This window comes from Oncorhynchus nerka, linkage group LG2 (assembly GCF_034236695.1).
Source record: "Oncorhynchus nerka isolate Pitt River linkage group LG2, Oner_Uvic_2.0, whole genome shotgun sequence".
In the NCBI taxonomy this organism is placed as follows: domain Eukaryota; kingdom Metazoa; phylum Chordata; class Actinopteri; order Salmoniformes; family Salmonidae; genus Oncorhynchus; species Oncorhynchus nerka.
Genome location: NC_088397.1, coordinates 62074212 through 62096558, shown reverse-complemented (window position 1 = coordinate 62096558; position 22347 = coordinate 62074212). Strand labels below are relative to the sequence as shown.

Below are 22347 nucleotides of genomic sequence, written 5' to 3'. Positions count from 1 at the left end.
GTCCAATGGAAAGGCATATCAATTAAGTCTCAACCAATCGGACTTCTAGGTGGGCGTCTCATTTTAAAACGCCACAGTTCACTTCTGCACCAGATGAACATTATGTATGTCGCCTACGTGGGGTGGTCTAAATACAGTTGGTGATAATAGAAACGGGTTACTAAATTGATTTTTAGCAACACAACTCAGACTTGCGAATATGACTCCGCTGTATAGCATCGCTGTTGTCTGGTTATTTACCTATGCGCTATGCGAGGATTTTTGTAAGAATGCCAACTTCTTCGGCGGGGCACACACAACGTTCGTGAATACCCCGCGACCGAGAGATTCGCCGGTGTTGTCTGGACACAACCTTAACAAACGGAGCACTGACCCCGACGGAGAAACGTGCAAATCTCTAACGGGATTCGAGTCCACGCTGAAAAATAACACACACACCGTAAGTTTTTTTCTATTATCAAAGGCTGTTGCTTGTAAAAAATAAATAAACAAATGTCAAACTGCACATTGTCATTGATTCGTGTTGGCTGCAACCCATATATCCTACCACAGCGAAAATAATCACATTTCTCTCGGATTTGATTGAGGAAGGGTCAAATCCATTGTGATAATCTGTCATTTGTGACCTTTCAGACTGCTGTGGTGATACTCACTCATGGTTCTCATCACCACGTGGGCTATACATTCCTAATTGACTGGTTATAAGGATGAACTTTATTGCATATTCTGACAAGAGTTAGACTGTCTTAAAGCTAAAATCGTTGGTTGCTGCATTTTTTATTTATAAATTGATATATACCCATTGATACTTGACCTGAGCTATTTATAAATTGTGTTCTCCAACCGTCGACCCCATTGAACATAAAATATAAGCTTGTTTTACTCCAATTCCTGTAAACAATGTCAATGTAACCCCCATCCCCCTTGCTGTATAGCCTCAAAACATAGTTAAAAGGACATTTGAAATCATGGATGGTCAGTCCTTGCATCCATAGCTCTGTAAATGAATTTGAGAGTGGTTACAATTCTCCAGGCCCATCCCTCAGCTTTTTACCAAAACAGGGGCACGGTACCTGCTTTGCTATTGTTTCTACTAGGGATTCTAGCTTTTCGGGATTCAGGCAAGGTGAGTTTGACCCAAGGAGTACCCTACAGCAAAGGGTCAGGTGGAGTGAATATGCATTCCGGTTTCTCATAATGCATCCATTATTGATTGAGGACGGATCATATTGTGGCATCAGTCTCCTACATTCGGTAGGTCTGTCTCTGTATAGTTTGGTAATATATGCTGTGATTTAAATACACAAAGTCTCATTTCATTTTCACCCCCAGACCCTAAAAAATATGCTATTGAACATAATTGAAGGCCAGCATATTTATAGTAAAGTATAGACTGACTGAATGAGAACAATGATGGCTTAGGATGTCTATGGGCCAAACATAGCTCAAATCATCATGATTACTTATGTTTTAACCTACTGTTGCTGGGCATGTTGCTTTGCATCACGTCTTTCTGTTGACAGAGCTGGTTATAGCAGCCAGAGTGGTTGCCTGTACTGCAGAAAAAGGTGTTGGGGAATGTAAATTGCTGTCTGTAAGCAGCAGTTTTGTTGTGAGTTCATATGACTGTACACTAGCAGGATCTCCTTTGAGTGGATTCTCTCTGTGCAGTTCACTGCTCTGCTCTGATCCACTGTGGTGCAGTAGGGAAAGGGACATAGTGTTTCATTACTGTTTGCAACATGAAACAAATTATGTAAGTATCATGTTCTGAGACTGACAAAAAGTTAGCACACTGCATGCATGCCATGATTGAGGTGGAGAGGGAATGCAAACCCCTGTAACATATTTTCAGTATTTATTTCCCTGTCACTCAACACTGGCCTGCCTTTGTCACTGAGGAGTCAGGTGATTCTTTTCAGCCAGTTGAAGGCAGATGCTAATGGGGTTATAGTGTAAGTCATCGCTAACTCAGGCTAAATGTGGCCATATGAGGAGCAGCAAAAATGGCAGTGTTTGTCTGGGCTAAACCCGCCCCATATGCTGTGATGCCTCTGGCTCTGCTGTTGGCCTACTAGAACACTCTTGCAGCCCAGACTCCACATGGCTTCTCTGTGTGTTTAGTGGAGTGGGTTGTGGGCCCTGCAAATGTGACTCAATGCTGAGAGGTCAAGGGATCCACTCCTGCAGTTAAATAAAGGCCTAGTTAAAGGTTAAATGTAAAAATGAAATAAAACTTTAAATACAGCACAGGAGGTTCCTGGCACCTTTAATTGGGGAGGACGGGCTCGTGGTAACGGCTGGAGTGGAATGGTATCAAATACATAAAAACACATGGTTTCCATGTGTTTGATGGTATTCTATTCGCTCCGTTCCAGACCTTATTATGAGCCGTTTTCCCCTCAGCAGCCTCAACTGTTAACCGGCATTACCTTTGGGAGCTAACAAGTCTAAAGGTCATGGGCAAGGTAACATATCATTTTGGTGAAACATCTATTTTACACAGGATGAATATAGTTTGTGGGTCTACGAGCCCTTCTGTGCACAGACAGCTCCCTAATAAAGCACAGAGGTATTGTTCATGCCATGGTTGAGCTGTTTCAACTGAACCAAATTGAACTCCTGCCATTGATGTTTTATTCTGGATCAAAAAGGGGCTTAGGTAGGGGGTGTAGCGATGGCAATGGACACAGTTGGTGTGGCTGGATTTTAGATCACTTTTAAAGGCTCCCAATTTGATGTTTTTTGTTTGTTGTTGTGGCAGTGTCTTGAATTTTTAAGCCAATTTTCTGCAATTCTCCTTGGAGCCGAGATACATTTTTGCAATTTTAAAGTAAATTCCAAAGAATTCTACACATTTTGCCATGGAGCTGAGAGAAAATGTTGCAATTTAAAAGCAAATTTCCAGGGATTCTACATACTCTGCCATGGAGCTGAGAGAAAAGTAAAAAAAAAATATATATATATATATATATATACACACACACACACAGTTGAAGTCGGAAGTTTACATACACTTATGTTGGAGTCATTAACCTTGTTTTTCAACCACTCCACAAATTTCTTGTTGACAAACTATAGTTTTGGCATGTGTGCACGACACAAGTAATTTTTCCAACAATTGTTTACAGACAGATTATTTCACTTTTATAATTCACTGTATCACAATTCCAGTGGATCAGAAGTTTACATACACTAAGTTGACTGTGCCTTTAAACAGCTTGCAAAATTCCAGAAAATTGTGTCATGGCTTTAGAAGCTTCTGATAGGCTAATTGACATCATTTGAGTCAATTGGAGGTATACCTGTGGATATATTTCAAGGCCTACCTTCAAACTCAGTGCCTCTTTGATTGACATCATGGGAAAATCAAAAGAAATCAGCCAAGACCTCTGAAATAAATTGTAGACCTCCACAAGTCTGGTTCATCCTTGGGAGCCATTTCCAAATGCCTGAAGATACCACATTCATTTGTACAAACAATAGTATGCAAGTATGGGACCACGCAGCCGTCATACCGCTCAGGAAGGAGACACATTCTGTCTCCTAGAGATAAATGTAATTTGGTATGAAAAGTGCAAGTCAACCCCAGAACAACAGCAAAGGACCTTGTGAAGATGCTGGAGGAAATGGGGCGGCAGGGTAGCCTAGTGGTTAGAGCATTGGACTAGTAACCGAAATGTTGCAAGTTCAAATCCCGAGCTGACAAGGTACAAAATCTGCCGTTCTGCCCCTGAACAGGCAGTTAACCCACTGTTCCTAGGCCGTCATTGAAAATAAGAATTTGTTCTTTAACTGACTTGCCTAGTAAAATAAAGGTAAAATAAAATAAAAAAACAGGTACAAAAGTATCTATATCCACAGTAAAACAAGTCCTATATCGACATAATCTGAAAGGCCGCTCAGCAAGGAAGAAGCCACTGCTCCAAAACCGTCATAAAAAAAGCCAGACTACAGTTTGCAACTGCACATGGAGACAGAGATTGTACTTTTTGGAGAAATGTCCTCTGGTCTGATGAAACAAAAATAGAACTGTTTGGCCATAATGACCATTGTTATGTTTGGAGGAAAAAGGGAGGCTTGCAAGTCGAAGAACACCATCCCAACCGTGAAGCACGGGGGTGGCAGCATCATGTTATTGGGGTGCTTTGCTGCAGGAGGGACTGGTGCAATTCACAAAATGGCTTCATGAGGAAGGGAATTTATGTGGATATATTGAAGCAACATCTCAAGACATCAGTCAGGAAGTTTAAAGCTTGGTCGCAAATGGGTCTTCCAAATGGACAGTGTCCCCAAGCATACTTTCAAAGTTGTGGCAAAATGGCTTAAGGACAACAAAGTCAAGGTATTGGAGTGGCCATCACAAAGCTCTGACCTCAATCCTGTAGAAAATTTGTGGGCAGACCTGAAAAAGCGTGCGTGAGCAAAGAGGCCTATACAAACCTGACTCAGTTTAGACTATGTAAACTTCTGACCCACTGGGAATGTGATGAAAGAAATAAAAGCTGAAATAAATCATTCTCTCTATTATTCTGACATTTCACTTTCTTAAAATAAAGTGGGGATCCTAACTGACCTAAAACAGGGATTTTATTCTAAGATGAAATATCAGGAATTGTGAAAAACGGAGTTTAAATGTATTTGGCTAAAGTGTATGTAAACTTCCGACTTCAACTGTATGTAAATGTGATAATTCAGTTTTATATTTTTAATACAGTTGCAAAAATGTCTAAAGGCCAATTTTGCTTTGTCATTAAGGGGTATTGTGTGTAGATTGAGGGGGAAAAACTATTTAATAAATTTTAGAATACGGCTGTAACGTAACAAAATGTGGGACAAGTCAAGGGGTCTGAATACTTTCCGTATGTGTCTTTACTCATTTTTATTTTTTTTATTTTTTATTTTTTACTATTTGCTACATTTTAGAATACTATTGAAGACATCGTAACTTTGAAATAACACATTGAAAAAAATGAAGAAAAACCCTTGAATGAGTAGGTGTGTTAACTTTGGACTCATTCTGTATATATTTCACAGTTTTGGACATAGGCGCCCCAAAAAAACTCGTTGGCGGCCGCTCAAGGGTTTCTCTGGCTGAAAAGTCCCTGCACTGAGATATGCCTCAAGGCCTACACCCTAACCCAGTTTGCTATGGAATTATGATCTCTCACATGGACCTGACCTGAACCCTCCAGCCAATGAGATATGCTACAAACACCATCCAAACCTCTCTCGACCTCTGTCCAAATGTTCTTCAAATCCCCTCAGCCCGAGTCTTGATGACTTCCCAAATGGACACATAGAAGTTCCCACAGTAAACCAGTTTAGCCCATCTCCAGTTAAAATGGCCTTCACAGTGCATTCTCTAGCCCCTTCCAACTCACAGGAGCTTTGAGGCCCAGCGGTAACTTAATTTGGCCCTCTCTCCAGCTCTCTTTGTCCTCAGGGAAGCAGGAAGTGTTTTTAGGAGCAGAACAGCCAGTTCAGTACAGTCCTGGTGTTTTCATGGTAGACAAATACGAATACGGCCAGAGGAATGTTCTAGAATTCTGTGAAATGCCACAACTAAGTACTTGATGGTCTTTGTGTTGTCAGATCAGTGAGTGAATGTGCTAGAGTTGGAACACCTGAAGCTCCTTTTGACCATGGAAAAAGCACTCCTATTGGCAGTATGGTCCACCCACCACCTCCTATCCACACTAGCCTGTGCTCCCTCATAAACATTCCCCACATGTTTCTCTCGGACCTCCAGTGAGTCTATCTGCTATAAGAGCAGGCTGACTGGCCAAGACAAGGCACAGGGGGCCAGTATTTATTTGGGGGTTTGTGGGGAGGGCTGAATCTTCTGTGTCAAGACAACACAAGCCTCGGCTCACTTGCTAGTAATAAAAGTCTGTTACAATTCGTGAGAGACTTATACACCTAAATACCGGAAAGATAATTGATTCTGTCAATGCCTCTCTTCCTGCCTCTTCTGGTTTCCATAGCATTGTGCAACAAACGAACAGTTGACATGGCTCATTTAAAGAGGAGAGTGTGTGCGACAGTGTGTTCCAACACAGTGTAGCCAAAGATTGGCTTGAATCTAGGTTTTGTATTGGTTGGTCTGGATGCTGGTGGGAGGAGCTATAGGTGTATGGGCTCATAGTAAGTGCTGGAATGTAATAAATGTAACGGTATCAAACATAAGGAAACCACATTCTGTTAATTCTATTTGTGACGACCCTCCCACTCTGTCTGCCGAATTCTTTCTCTTTGCTCTTGTTTTCCTTAATAGAACGTTGGTGGGTGGAGCTGGGAGGATCGTCAGCAAAATGGGACACACCTGGGCTCGGGTGTGTCCTGGGGATAAATACACCTATACCCCATTCATTAAGCAGAATCTCTCCATGCAGGCACCTCGCAACATCCCTAATTTTCACCATCTATGCACACAACCACTCATTAACACTACTGATTACACACAGACACCATTGTTAATTGTTTGTAGATTACTTTGTTTAATAAATATATCTGTTATTCCTGATCTCCACGTTGTCGCCCTCTTTGTTATGGGCTACGAGCTGGTTCATGACACATTCCAGCCATTCCAATGAGCTCATCGTCCTGTAGCTCCTCCCACCAGCCTCCACTGACCTATACCAATCATAGAGTATGTTTACTGTACACGCACACTAATAGTTCGATACCAAACTGATTGTCAGTAGGCCGAGTATTCCATTAGCCATGTGAACACCTTACGTTGCTTATCTTAATTGGTGTAAGGTCATAATCGAAGTAAGCATTTGCAAATTTAAACACCTAGTTGTCTCAGCAATCTTTCAAATTATTAGGACATGTAAAGACCTTAATCGGCGTTCCAGTGGTGTGTTTGATGTGCGCATGTGCTAGCAGCAGCAGTGTAAGCCTCGCTCTTTTCAAACATTATATAACCGAGCTCAGAATCAAATAGGCTTCCCAAAAAGAACATGGTCCCTGTGGTAGAACGTTTATTTTAATTGCCGATTTTCTGCATTTGTCAAAGTCCCACAGTCAACTTAGTGTATGTAAACTTCTGGTCCGCTGGAATTGTGATACAGTGAATTATAAGTGAAATAATCTGTCTGTAGACAATTGCTGGAAAAATGACTTGTGTCATGCACAAAGTAGATGTCCTAACCGACTTGCCAAAACTATAGTATGTTAACAAGAAATTTTTGGAGTGGTTGAAAAATGAGTTTTAATGACTCCAACCTAAGTGTTTGTAAACTTCTGATTTCAACTGTGTGTGTACATATATATATATATATATATATGTATATGTTCCCCCAATTTTTTTCAGGTGGGTGCTGTGGAAAACATGAAGGGGGGTCTACTTTGAAAGCACCGTATACACACCCCTAATTCCCGCGACTATGATTGTCCTCCCTCCTGACGAGGGAGAGAAATGTGAAAATATCTTAAAGGTGAACTGATTCCGCATGTGTTCGGTCATTACTGAAGCCCAAATGAGAGTTGTCTTTGGGGTGTGATATAATGTGGGTGTGTCTTTGCCATTCAAGCTCAACAAACAAAGACAGTAGTGAGTAACTTAGTGATGTCTAAGTAAGCAAAGAGAAGTTTTGAAGTTGATGATTGCTGACTGACTCGCCGTCTCAAGATGATCTGCTAATTCAGTTCAATGTGTCGGCTAAAGTCTGTGCTCATCTTGTTATAGCACTAAAGGGTGGACCAGCTCCATATTAATGCCTATGATTTTGGAATGATGTTTGACGAGCAGGTGTCCACATACTTCTCTTGATGCAGTGTGTATACGGTGCTCTTGATGCAGTGTATATACGGTGCTCTTGATGCAGTGTGTATACGGTGCTCTTGATGCAGTGTGTATACGGTGCTCTTGATGCAGTGTGTATACGGTGCTCTTGATGCAGTGTGTATACGGTGCTCTTGATGCAGTGTGTATACGGTGCTCTTGATGCAGTGTGTATACGGTGCTCTTGATGCAGTGTGTATACGGTGCTCTTGATGCAGTGTGTATACGGTGCTCTTGATGCAGTGTGTATACGGTGCTCTTGATGCAGTGTGTATACGGTGCTCTTGATGCAGTGTATATACGGTGCTCTTGTTGCAGTGTGTATACGGTGCTCTTGATGCAGTGTGTATACGGTGCTCTTGATGCAGTGTGTATACGGTGCTTTCAAAGTAGACCCCCCTTCATGTTTTCCACATTTTGGAAAATTGAATCAAATATGTTTTCTCATCCATCTACACACAATACCAACGCGGTTGTAACGCGACTCTTTTTTTGTACCGCCTGGATCACACCTACAGCGTCACTGTGCTAAATGGTACGCAGCATCATCTGGATATGTGTGCAACAAAAGTTCAACATTCACCTTTGCTACTATTTTTGTCAAGCCGTCTACGGATACAATTTGATGCATATGTTCGACAAATTCAGCGTATGCACCACACACAGTGCACTGCAGCTGTCTCTGCAAGGCAAACACATCGTTCCATTGGAAATGAATGTACTTCTGGTGTAACAAAACGCAAATTACGCTGTCAGTGTAACCGAGTTCTTAATTCTTCCATGGATCTCACATTAAATTCAGCATAATGGGGATGTAGCACTGTTTAAACTAACACTATTCAAAGGCCACAGAGAAACTTGGAATAACCTGTACTTGGTTCGATGACAACTTGTAGAAGGCTTATATCTATATTTTGGAATGTCGGTTGTTGATTTCACCACAACGGGAATAGACCCCTTTTTCTGTTAACTTAAATGAATCACGACCCGGCATAGATATCAACAGTGACAACGGTTGACTGTCCAAAAAATGTACTGGTGTGTGGCCAGCGACTTTTATAGAGAGACCACCCACATTCTCTGTGCCATTTCATTAACTCCTCGTTCTAAGTCCTGCTCATCCCAGCGGTACAAAACCAAAGATATTGAGCCGTTTTAAGCAATCAATCTTACATCATCGTGATGACTGGACTTTTATACTAACATCACCAATCTGAGGTAAAAATGATTTATAATTCCACTAAATTGTATAGCTTGAAAATGAAAGGTTGTGTAAGGTAGTAACACAAACTGTCCACATTAGGGAAATTAGCTCAGTATCATTTTTATTTTATTTTTTATTTATTTAACTAGGCAAGTCAGTTAAGAACAAATTCTTATTTACAATGACGGCCTAGGAACAGTGGGTTAACTGCCTTGTTATGGGGCAGAACAACAGATTTTTACCAAAATAGTTGGGAGGAGTCTTTACGTTAACATTGTGTTTTGATGTATTTCTAATACCTAAAGACTTTTCCTGCTTGACGTTTTCTAAGACCCATTTTTCATCCTATGAACTTGACATGTTCATGCTCATGTTTTGTTTTTACACGGAAATGCCCCTAAGCAAGGAACAGAAGGCTATACGCCTACAGTGTGTTATACAGTAAATAACCATTAACAACACTACCTACATAAGACATTAGTGTTATCAACATACATTATGATTATTCAGGGTAACTTATCAGTAATGCATAACGTCATACTGAAAACTGAAGTATTTAAGGAAAATATAATGAATTATTCCACGCATCCAGGACTGTATGTTGCTGCTTATGACCTTTTTTCTGTGTAGTATTCACTTTCGTCATTTGGTTGAATGTGTCTAAATGTGCAATAACAACATCATGAGGGTTGGCTGTTTTTTCCCCCTGGTCAGAATGTACAGAGAAAACATGTCCTGTTCCCTGTGTGTGTGTGTGTCTCAGAGCTGGGTTGCAGCCAGCAGCACAGAACCAAGGAAAGCAGCACAGTGATGTTCCACGTGCTGTTTGTGTCCAGAGGATAGAGAGAGGGATGGAGAGAAGGGGGCAGAGAAAGGGAGGGAAGGAGAGTTGGACGGCTACATATAAAGAAAGAAAGGGATAGGAAAGAGATTAAATAAGAGGGAGGGAGGGAGGGAGGGAATTAGTGATGGGGAGGAAGAAATGTAGGGTGAAGGAAAGTTTCATGGTTGGCTGTTTTTTGTTTTTTCCATATTATCCCATCTTCACTCAATAGGGGTGGAGTCATCGGCTGTGTATGTGTCTCCTCCCAGATGCTAATAGCTGACTGAGCTTCAAGTAGGACCAGACTTTCACCTCACTCAGCTCCAGCCCAGTGCCTCAAACCTACTGCACCTAGACCTGCAATAGCCCTATATACAGTACCAGCCAGATGGATGGACCATTGAGGTTTCTGCATTATGAAACATTTACATGACACCACAACATTCTATAGCAGCCATGTTAGCACACCATTTACATTAAATGGGGAATATTTAAATAATGCCATGTACCTGAATGTCTAAAATTAGATCAATATTCAAAATTCTAGATGTTGGCCCAACTCTCTAAATACATGGCTCTGGTACAGACACAGCTGCCACCTGACACTGCAGTCCCTCTCTCCCTGCTCCTTTGAGCTTCATACCCAACCCTCCAAACCATATATGACATTTACACAGCTTCACCTCAAAGATCACAGCCTGCATGTGTTTGACCTTTATATCTGGAAATATTGATGTAGCACTCTTGTTAACACCTCGAACCCTGCAGAATAAGGGGCTCACTGTGCTGGCCTGTAACCTCCCAGCCCTACAGTACACCAGTGGCGTGTGTGCTTTAGCTCTGGAATATTTCGTCATAGGATGTGAGCTCATTTCTGGTCTGTGAGGTCACATCCTGTCTGGCAGTTAGGGTTTGTAGCTGTATTTGACAATTAAATGAACCCCCACCCCCCTCCTGCTCATCTTCTGTCTGTTGATGGTATCAATTCATCCCCTCAGGCAGTCTCCTCTCTTCCTCATCCCCCTCTTCGTACTCCTCCTCCCTCCCACCAAGTTAAAAGATATCTGTCTGTGACAGAACCTCCTCTGGTCCCTGTCATCCAGCTGGAGCTGCTGACTGGGCTGACCGAGGCTGACCTGTCCCACACTGCCTTGCTGCTTTGTTTTGGGTTTGAAACTCAGGGCGGGGTATCGGTTGTCCAGGCAGCCTGGCAGGGGTTCAGAGGAACAAATGAAGAAAACACGTTCTTGGTTAGATTTGACACAGGTGTACAAGCATTGGTCTTGTACTATTATACTCCTAAGAAAAGCAGAAGCCTTTCCACCCCATAACATGAACAATCTGCTACAGTAACATGATTTGTGCCCAGGCGTGCCAGCTTAAACCTGGCAGGGTTGTTTTCAACAAGAGTCTTTGAACTCAAGTTGAACCGGGTCGATCAGATCACTTCAGAGGAGGGATGAAGAGTGAGATGATTCCTTTGGAGCAGGATTAAGGAAGGATTGAGGGGTTGTATGAACAGATCTACTGTATTTGGAGGAGGAAGGATGGAGAGCGAGTGTGAGGAACCGATGCTTTTGAAGAAAGGATGGAAACTTGTGCTCACACTTGGAGCGATCATGTGTTCCCCTGGACCTGTTTTACTAGTAGTTTCCAGAGATCATGTGTTCCCCTGGACCTGTTTTACTAGTAGTTTCCAGAGATCATGTGTTCCCCTGGACCTGTTTTACTAGTAGTTTCCAGAGATCATGTGTTCCCCTGGACCTGTTTTACTAGTAGTTTCCAGAGATCATGTGTTCCCCTGGACCTGTTTTACTAGTAGTTTCCAGAGATCATGTGTTCCCCTGGACCTGTTTACTAGTAGTTTCCAGAGATCATGTGTTCCCCTGGACCTGTTTACTAGTAGTTTCCAGAGATCATGTGTTCCCTGGACCTGTTTTACTAGTAGTTTCCAGAGATCATGTGTTCCCCTGGACCTGTTTTACTAGTAGTTTCCAGAGAGCTGCCTGCCTGCCTGCCTGCCTGCCTGCCTGCCTCCTGTGGCTTTATAGACTTCCTAGAGTAGCAGACACTTTCCAGGCCTTACCTCTCCTCATAAACAACACATAGAGGCAGGCTAGTGGTGGGGGGAACCATAGCCTCCTCTCTCCACAGACCTACTACGGTAATTCAGGGTAGAATGGAAGAAGTGAACTCTGGATTAGTGGTAATGTAAGACAAACACTCTTTATGCTCTCCACCTGACTTCTTTGTCTGAGCTCTCTCTCTTTCTGGGGGGTAATCTCTCGATCAGCTCTAAGGCACACACACACACATTCTCTCTCTCACTGTCTCTCTCTCTCTCTCTCCATCGTCTGCAGACTGGACTAAAACTTTAGGGGGCCCTCAGGAGAATTAGGGGCCTGTGTGCGCAAGAGTGTTTTTGTCCTGCTTTCAGGACACAAGGCCCTCAGTCACTCTCTTGTTCTTGGGCCTCTCAGCTTGTCAGCCAAGTAGGAATGTAGGTCACACTCACAGTTCTATACAAAGAACATAGTTTGACAGTTGGGACACTCAGCAACAGCCTGGGAGGTGTGTATGTGTGTGTGTGGTCAACTCTCCCTGTGTTGAACAGGCAGGGTTTGGATAAAGGAGAGTAGGAAAAGGGGAATCACACAAGTGAATGTCCCTCTGTGTTCTGTATGACATCACATTCTGTCAAATTTGACTGTTTCCTGTACCCTGTGATTTCACTTAGCGTAAACCACACGACGCTACACGTGCTGTACCTCATGTTCCTTTGTAAGCCATGTTGATAAGCCTTCTCTTTCTCTCCTGTCTGCAGTATGCCTTCAATGACCTGAGTGGCTCAGTGTCTCTGGCCTGGGTGGGAGATGGCACAGGGGTAAGAAGTGTGTGTGTGTGTGTGTGTGTGTGTGTGTGTGTGTGTGTGTGTGTGTGTGTGTGTGTGTGTGTGTGTGTGTGTCCACCTGTAAAGCCTGTGTTGTATCTCCACAGGTGCTTCTGGTGCTGACCACATTCCAGGTGCCTGTCTTCATGATTCGCCTTGGCCAGTCTAAACTCTACCGCAGGTCAGAAACTCCAGATTCAGGAGATACAGGTCTATTTTTACCTGTCTCAACTCGTCAGGGATTGAATCGCACATTCACTTTTGGGGTCACCCTTAAAATAGTTAAGATACTTTTAATATAAGGATTCCTGATTTGTATTGGGAGTGGCCAGTAGGTTTCTGTACATTCCCCCCATGTCTCTCTCTCCCAGCGAGGACTATGGAAAGACATTCCAGGACGTGACCCACCTGATCAACAACACCTTTGTTCAGACTGAGTTTGGCATCGCCATTGGTCCTGACAACTCTGGCAGGGTCAGTACTTCTTCCCTTCATGACTACGTAGACATATTCTGTCTGTATAGACTGGATTCAGTCAACAGATGCACAGCTCCAGTAATCGAACTAGTCTTTGTTTCTCTCTGGTACTACTACGTTGAGTTATAATTGCTCTGATTGCCCAGAGAGTTAATGCACCTGGTTTCTCAGATCTAAGCCAGTTCCCTGTCTCCCTCTATAGGTGATCTATTCTGTCGCTTTGGGATCTCCTGGGTTCTCCTCTGATCCACTGTCTCTCTGTCCCCCAGGTGATCATGACAGGTGATGTGTCAGAGGGAGGGGGATCCCGGATTTTCCGCTCGCTGGATTATGGACATAGTTTTTCCCCAGTGGACCTCCCCTTCTTTCCTCTGATTCAGACACTGTATAACCCCAACGACAGTAACGTGCTACTGACCCTCAGCATCTCGGTACATAACCCTGACCCTCAGCATCATTGTACATGACCCTAACCTCTAACCTCTGATCCCTTACCCTCAGCATCATGGTACATAACCCTGATCTCTAACCCCTAACCCTTAACGCTCGATTAAGGCAGCCTCAGAGGGGTTGGGTTAAATGAGCAAGACACATTTCAGTTGAATGCATTCGGTTGTACAACTGACTAGGTATCTGACTTTCCTCTTTGAATATGGTCTGTTTTTTTCCGTCCCTCTCTCCTCTCCTCCAGTTGGACCTGTGGTTGTCTGAAGACTTTGGCTCCACCTGGAGGAAGATCCATGACAGCGTGTGTCTGGTCAGATGGTGAGAGCTTCCATTTAACCAGTTCATTAATCAATCAGTAACAATGGATGTTTTTTATGATTTGTTTACTTCCAAACAAACATCTATGTCCTCTAGCTCCATATTCCAACAGCATATTTTACTTCTGAATCCCCCCGATCCTTCTCCCTTTTTCTCTCATTTACTCTCCCAATCAGTGGTGTGAGCAAAACAAACAGCTACAGGATTTGTGTGTGTGTGTGTGTGTGTGTGTGTGTGTGTGTGTGTGTGTGTGTGTGTGTGTGTGTGTGTGTGCACGTGCAAAAGTTTGACATTATTGTTGTTATTCCAGCTGTCTTGCCTGTCAGTTGTGACCACATATTTGACTCCAGTTTCAGTGCAGCAACAGAAGTTCAGATCAGGCTAAAGAGCCAGGATGTGGTAGTTACTGCACAATCATCGCTTCGCACAGCATTCTGGGAACTCTGTGGCCACAGCTTCAATTGGAGCTCTGACCAGAATACATTACACAAGCAGTTTGGGCTCACAGGACAGGGAATCAGGAGTCAGCAGAATAGTGTATATTCATTCCACAACTCCTGGTAGACAGTGTCACGGTGGGGTGTCACGGTGGGATGAGTCCATATTCCACACCATCTGTTTTATATAACCCTGCTACATGTATACGCGTCAGGAGGAATGTACCGACCTCAATCCCCAGTGAATAGGAAAAATCTCTGTCTGTCTGTCTGTCTCACTGTCCGTCTGTCTGTGTGATCCTAGGGGTCCCGAGGACAGCATCTACTTCACCACAAACTCTAACGGATCCTGCAGTGAGTAGACCATGACTACAGTAACACAACCTCATGTCAACACAACACCAATAACAACAAATAACTCACTAACAGTAGAATCATTGAGCCAGACATCTGTCCAGAGAGACTGCACGAACAGTAACACAGCCACACGATTCACCATACACAATAGCACACAATGATACACTACATGACCAAAAGTATAGGGACACCTGCTCGTCAAAAATTACGGGCATTAATATGGAGTTGGTCCCCCCTCTGCTGCTATAATAGCCTTCACTCTTCTGGGAAGGATTTCCACTAGATGTTGGAACATTGCTACGGGGACTTCAGCCACAAGAGCATTTGTGAGGTTAGGTACTGGTGTTGGGCGATTTAGGCCTGGCTCACAGTTGGCATTCCAATTCATTCCAAAGGTGTTCGATGGAGTTGAGGTCAGGGCTCTGTGCAGGCCAGTCAAGTTCTTCCACACCAATCTCGACAAACCATTTCGTTATGGAACTCGCTTTGTGCACAGGGGAATTTTCATGCTGAAACAAAGTTGGAAGCACAGAATCGTTTAGAATGTCATTGAATGCTGTAGCGTTAAGATTTCCCTTCACTGGAACTAAGAGACCTAGCCCGAACCATGAAAAACAGCCCCAGACCATTATTCCCCCTCCAAACTTTACAGTTGGCAGTATGCATTGGGGCAGGTAGCGTTCTCCTGGCATCCGCCTAACCGAGATACGTCCATCGGACTGCCAGATGGTGAAGCGTAATTCATCACTCCAGAGAACGTGGTTCCACTGCTCCAGAGTCCAATGGCGGCGAGTTTTACACCACTCCAGCCCACGCTTGGCATTGAGCATGGTGACCTTGTGTGTGGCTGCTCAGCCATGGAAACCCATTTCATGAAGCTCCCGACAAACCGTTATTGTGCTGACGTTTCTTCCAGAGGCAGTTACCGCGAGGTAGTGAGTGTTGCAACCGATGACAAATGATTTTTACGCGCTTCAGCACACAGCGATCCCATTCTGTGAGCTTGTGTGGCCTACCACATCGCTACTGAGCCGTTGTTGCTTCTAGACGTTTCCACTTCACAGTAACAGCACTACAGTTCACCAGGGCAGCTCTAGCAGGGCCAAAATTTGATGAACTGACTTGTTGGAAAGGTGGCATCCTATGACTGTGCCACGTTGAAAGTCACTGAGCTCTTCAGAAAGGCTATACTACTGCCTATGTTTGTCTATGGACTCGATTTTATACACCTGTCCGCAACGGATGTTGCTGAAATAGCCAAATCCACTAATTTGAAGGGGTGTCCACATATTTTGTACATCTGGTTTATATAGATGAACAAATAATCTCAAACTTTGTACTGATAACAATCATATGTTTTGACTCGTCTCTTTCCCTCTCCCCTCTTCAGATGATAAGGGCATGTTGGAGCTGAAGAGGTCTCTAGACTATGGCAAGAACATCAAGACCATCGCCAGCAAGATCTACTCCTTTGTACTTGGAGGACGCTTTGTCTTCGCCTCCATCATGACTGGCTCGGTGTGTGTGTGTGTTACGTTAGTATGTGCGTTTCTACAGTAATGTCTGTGTGTGTTATAATGTGTGTGTGTGTTCCTCAGGGTACCCAGCGTATGATCCATGTGTCGGTAGATGGTGGTGATGTGTGGAACATGGCTCAGCTCCCTACTGTTGGCCATGAGCAGTTCTACTCCATATTGGCAGCCAGCGACGACATGGTGTTCATGCACGTAGACGAACCTGGAGGTCAGTCAGAACACACACACAAAATTATGGATTAAGATTCTTTCTTAGATGTGTGTCTTTGTTAAGATCTCACTTGTCCCTTGCTATCCTCCCAGATGAAGCTTTCGTCTACATGACAATAGATGGTTTATGAAGCTTTATTTACTTAGTGACACATTGTGACAGACACTGGCATAGGGACCATCTACATATCAGATGACAGAGGGACACTCTACTCCAAGTCTCTGGAGCGCCACCTCTACACGGCCACAGGGGGCGACACTGATTTCACCAACGTCACCTCGCTCAGGGGTGTCTACATGACCAGCGTACTCACAGAGGGTGGGTCTACACTGCCACACACGTACACAGAGACGCACCGTTTTGAAGTGTTTTTCTATACAGTCTGACCCCCCCTCCACTCCCTCTGTAGACGGCTCAGTGGAGACTGTGGTGTCATTTGACCAGGGGGGGGAGTGGCGGCCGGTACAACGGCCTCGAAACAGCCGCTGTGACACTGAGACCATCACCAACCGGCCGGACCGAGTGAGACACACACACACACACTCACAACCCTGTGATTATATATGTGTGCTTTAGCAATACTGTATGTAGCTTTGTATTTCATGAGTGTTTTGTCCTTGTCCCTCACCCACCCTGTGTGTCTACAGTGCAGCCTGCACATCCACGCCTTATACAGCATCTCTATGAAGATGAACGTCCCTCTGCTGCCCCTCACACAGTTCAACGCTATAGGCCTCATTCTGGCTCATGGTAACACACACACAGTATACACCAGCCATACTCAATATTTCAGACCGCGGTCTGGATCCAGACCCAGAATGGGGTTCATTTTTTACTGCTGTTGAGAGTTGTAATAGTAGATTGTACAAGGTGGAATTTAGAAATGTGGAAGTGCATGGGCAGTTAGAAATGTTGAGTTAATCAACTAGCCCCCTCAAACTCAACTCTGAACCTCAAAGACAGTTCCACTTCATTATTCCCCTCTAATCGGGGACTGATAGACCCCTGGCACACCAGATGGGTGCAATTAATTATCAGGTAGAACAGAAAACCAGCAGGCTCTGGACCTCGTAGGGTAAGAGTTGAATACCCCTGACACTAACGCTTGGTAGCTGGTTAGCCCAGCTTACCAATCTAAATATTGTAGTTATCATAGCCAGATTACATGCCCAGGGAGGGGCCTCCATTGATTTTGTTGAGTCACTCCAGTATCATATGAACTGGTGTGTCTTGTGTGTTCATATCATATGAACACACAAGACACACAAAATGTGTAGAATTGCAGGAAAAGAGCTTTAAAACAGCAACATTTTCTCTCTGCCAGCAAGAGAAGTGTGAACAGACTGATCAGTTTGGGGTTGCATGGGTTGTGAGGTGGAGGTTTGTTACTACACCAATAAAGGACAATATCCATCCAGATCTTTGCCACCTTGGCACATCTTATACACTGAGCCCAAAAATAACACAATCACAGGCCCACCCTATGGAGCACTAGAATAATGGAACATTCATATCCCTATTCCTTCACTCCCCTCCCTCTCTGTCTCCAGGTAGTGTGGGTGACCCAGCGTCTGTGCTGTCTCCTGATGTGTATGTGTCTGATGATGGAGGCTACTCCTGGCTGAGAGCGTTAACCGGACCCCACCACTACGCCATCCTAGACTCTGGAGGCCTTTTGGTGGCTGTCGAACACACATCTGCACCCGTCAACCAGATCAAGTGAGTGAAAGAGAGAGAGAAACAGAAATGGAGGCGGTCCTGCCATTTCAAGTCTTTGCACTCATGTTGTGTTTGATAATGATGCTAGGCCTTTTCCCCCCTCCATCTCCCCTGCAGGTTTTCCACAGACGAGGGCCAGTGTTGGCATGTGTATAACTTCACCAGTGAGCCGCTGTATTTCACAGGGCTGGCGTTGGAGCCTGGAGCCCACTCCATGAACCTCAGCCTGTGGGGGTACAGAGTGGGCCTGCAGGGTCCCCTCAGTCACTACTGGGTCTCTGTTACCATCGACTTCAAACAGCTACTCTCCAGAGACTGTGAGTGGACTGTGTGTGCATGCGTGTGGATGTGATTGCGTTTGTGCCTGTGCTTACTGGTCTCTATGTCCCCCTACAGGTGGGGAGGGGGACTATGTTCAGTGGTTGGCGCACTCTGATGACCTCAACAACCCCAATGACGGATGCATTCTGGGATATAAGGAGCGTTTCCTGCGGCTGAGGAAAGATTCTGTCTGCTGGAACGGACGTGATTATGTCATCACCACCCAGCCCACCCCCTGCCAATGCACACTGGATGACTACCAGTGGTCCGCACCTCATAAACCTTCACGTCTATGTTACTACTCACTCTCTCTTTACCTTTCATTTGACTCCCTTTCCTCCCCTCACCCATTCAGAGGGGTCGGGTTAAATCTGGAAGACATTTCGGTTTAATGCAATTCAGTTGTGCAACTGACTAGGTATCCCCCTTCCCCATCTTATCCATCTTTCACCATCACCTCTCTGTCTATCTCTCCTTGTGTTCAAGCAAACAACAGACATATGTATCTTTCTCTCTCTCTGTCTGTTGTAGTGACTATGGGTACCACCGTGCAGAGAACAGTTCTGAGTGTGTGGAGCAGGCAGACCTGAAGGGCCATGTTCTGGAGTTCTGTCTTCACGGCACCACAGAACAGCTGCAGACCAGTGGGTAAGGAACTCACCTCACCACAACAACAACAAAATGCCTCTCTCTCCTATTTTTCACTGTCTCTTCTGCTCTCCATCCTAAAGCTACCGGAAGATTCCAGGCGACCGGTGTGTGGGCGGGATCCAGCCTAAGAGGAAGGAGATTGATCTGAGGAGAAACTGCATCAGCAATGCACTTCACCCAAAACCCCTGGTCAGTGGTAGCATTCCTGCTACATCAATGCACTTCACCCAAAACCCCTGGTCAGTGGTAGCATTCCTGCTACAGCTATGATACAGCATCTGGTAAAGTATTTGTCTGGCTCAAGGAGTAGGAAAACCATTCTAGACTTAAGTTAACACCCCTCTCCTTCTCTCTCTCTCTCTCTCTCTCAGACGGAGGCCAACTTGTTAAGCTCTGCCTCTATAGTACTGGTTGTAATGGTGATTTTGCTCATCAGCGCTGCCACAGGGGTTATGCTCGTCAAGAAATATGTCTGCGGAGGGAGGTCAGTTTACCTCACCTATCTCCTCCCCTACCTTTGTCCTCCCTGTGTGTACAGTATGTCACTGTGTGGTTATCTCGCTCAGGTTCCTGGTACACAGGTACTCAGTGCTACAACAGCATGCGGAGGCCAATGGGATAGAGGGAGTGGATGAACTGGACACACACACCACCGAGATGGGCAAAACACACTACCACGAAGACTCAGATGAGGTTCACACACTGCTAGCATACACAGACACACACAGTTTTTGTGTGACACAGCAATTTTGTGTACAGTACATTACTAGTACATTCCTGCTCTTGTCCTGCATCATGCTGTTAGTGTTTTTCCTCACAATATTCTCTCTCTCGTTGTGTGTGTGTTTGTGGGCGTATATCTGTGTACGTGTGGATTTTCCCGCCCAGGACCTCTTGGAGTGAGAAGCGAGCTGCGAGAGACTTAATCCGCCAACCTGACAGCCTACCCAAGACTACTCCCTCTCACCATTGCCTCCTCCTGCCGCCACTAATACTGCAGCTGCTCTGAGACTCCACTACTACTCAATGACTGCAAACAGTTCTTACATACCTCTTCCCTTCCCAAGGACACTGGCACTAAAGGGATATATCATGTCCTGCAGAGGGCTGGAGAGCAGTGGGACAGGGGCTGTGGAGGGGAGCGCAGAGGAGAGCTTTTGTATCCCTAAGGAGCTTTTGTTGTGTCTGCAGCCTTCCTTTCTCCACAACGCTTTCTGATGCAGATTCACGGAGCAGGCGCTTTATTGCTGTGGTGCAGAGAGTCAGGGTGCAACAGCAGTGGCACTGGGAATGGTGTGTCTGGATCAGAATGAGTTTCTATGGTACAGTACCCCTACGAAAGAGACAGTATACAAAATGAGATGTGGAAAGCTTTCAACTGAAGTGGTACATAGTTATACATTTAGTTATGTCTGAAATAATTTTGTACCAAGTGTAAAAGATAATCATTTTCATAAACAATATGTGTGAGGTGAAAACGTATACTAAATGTGTTATCGTTTTCAGGCTCATACCAGCTTTAGTATGACCACATTTAACAATAACTAGCTAACCATACAGTACCTTGTCCTACTGTGCTTAGAGTGGACATCTTGAATTATATTACCAAAGCACTTTCATAATTTTGTGTTGTAGAGAAAATGTATCTGATTTGGCATACTGAAGAGGGTAGGGAATATGGGGGAAACTACTCAGCAAATGAGTTGTCAAGTCTGAACAGACCATATTGTACTAGTGAATTACTTGAGAAATAATGAAAACTCTTTCCTTTTTTAACCTCTGCCATGAGGCCTACTTAACAATGTCATAACACATGTCATAAACAGTCATGACAGCTGAAATTAACTTAATTTACACAATCTTTACACACACTGCTATTGAAGTGAACTAGTAGGATAGCAGTTTACCCAGCTAAATCTAAAAAAGATCAAATATATTTGTGGGTCTGGTATAGTCTGCTTGTAAACTATTTATAAACGGTAGTTTGTTAACCATTACATTTAGCAAATACATGTGTAAGGCTTATTGTTCATGGTGTATATATGATTAAAGGGTCTGATAATAAATGGTTCATAAATAATATACATGTAATTATTAATGAACTCAAATATATTAACCAATGATATGTAATGTTAGCAAATAGTTTACTTATGGTAACAAACTTTTGAATTCTGGTATAAAAGCAGACCCTGTCAACCTGTTACTAAGTTATATGTGAATCATTGCTGGTTTTTTTTTACGATGAAGGCTATGATTTAATCGAAATCTTGTTTAACAAATGAAGCGCTATGTTCAAAGTTTGTGTTTGTGGGAATTATTTGATTTTACAATTTGGCAAGTGGACACGTGAAATTAATTGTCCTAATATTTTCTTGTCAATATATTTTATTACCTCAGAATTTCATAAGCTAACATATCTAAGAAATAAAACTAGTTGTGCTTTATTCAGGTAAGCAGTATTCACAACATAGAGCGACAGAAATAACCATGGGCCTTCAGTCCCAAGCATTTCATTAGACAATGTTACCTAGTTTCCTTTATAGATTTGAGAAGCACAATATCAACATTTTTGGAGTTAATGCATGTCTACTGTGTAATGAAGTGATTCCATCTCCAAGTGGACCCAATTGAGGGTTAGGAGACTTCCTGACCAGGAAACACTCTGGGCTCTTGCAACTGGTATGTGCTTTTTGCAGTTGCAGGCACTCATTTTCTTTTCACACTATCAGGATTGATTAACCAGCTATTATAAATGGCAGCTCATGCTGAGTTTTGGTGCAGTGCTATACTGTGAGATAGCTGTATAATGGACATAATATTTTGTCTCAGATTTCCATCTTTCTGGGAATAGTCTGTTCCATTTTAGGCCTGGTGTATAGTAGTTTGTTTGCTTGTGTTTTTATATATCATTGACAATTTTACAAACAGACTTGGAAAGTCCTCTTTTGCAATATAGGTTGATCTCTTTGAATAAATAATAGTTTAAATGTTGAACTTTCTTGTCATGTCTATTTGATCCTACTTCACCAAAGAAGGCATTATGCTATAACACTTTAATTCTTTTACAATCACCTTTTCAAAGGAACTTGCATCAGGTTTAGTTTATTGGGATCCCCTACTGAACATACAGCAGCTACTCGTCCTGTGGTCCACATAAAACGTACA

General features: G+C 43.7%; 1 protein-coding gene across 1 annotated transcript; it reads left to right on the top strand.

The window, feature by feature from the left end:
- Nucleotides 1-61: 61 nt before the first annotated feature.
- LOC115124373 (sortilin-like) lies at nucleotides 62-22176 on the top strand. The gene is made up of 20 exons (XM_029653789.2): nucleotides 62-439; nucleotides 12644-12703; nucleotides 12817-12890; nucleotides 13081-13183; nucleotides 13456-13617; nucleotides 13878-13951; nucleotides 14693-14742; nucleotides 16136-16263; nucleotides 16344-16488; nucleotides 16654-16809; nucleotides 16901-17013; nucleotides 17139-17241; nucleotides 18042-18210; nucleotides 18328-18527; nucleotides 18607-18796; nucleotides 19063-19179; nucleotides 19263-19371; nucleotides 19554-19666; nucleotides 19749-19875; nucleotides 20071-22176. The coding sequence occupies exons 1-20, from the start codon at nucleotides 200-202 to the stop codon at nucleotides 20083-20085; spliced, it is 2448 nt and encodes an 815-aa protein (XP_029509649.1). The 5' UTR covers nucleotides 62-199; the 3' UTR covers nucleotides 20086-22176.
- The last annotated feature ends 171 nt before the right edge of the window (nucleotides 22177-22347 follow it).

Coding starts and splice junctions, on each gene's coding strand:
- LOC115124373 (XM_029653789.2), top strand. CDS start 200: ATGACTCCGCTGTATAGCATCGCTGTTGTCTGGTTATTTACCTATGCG. Junction 13,618..13,877: donor TACTGACCCTCAGCATCTCG/GTACATAACCCT, acceptor CCTCTCCTCCAG/TTGGACCTGTGGTTGTCTGA. Junction 16,810..16,900: donor GACCAGCGTACTCACAGAGG/GTGGGTCTACAC, acceptor CTCCCTCTGTAG/ACGGCTCAGTGGAGACTGTG.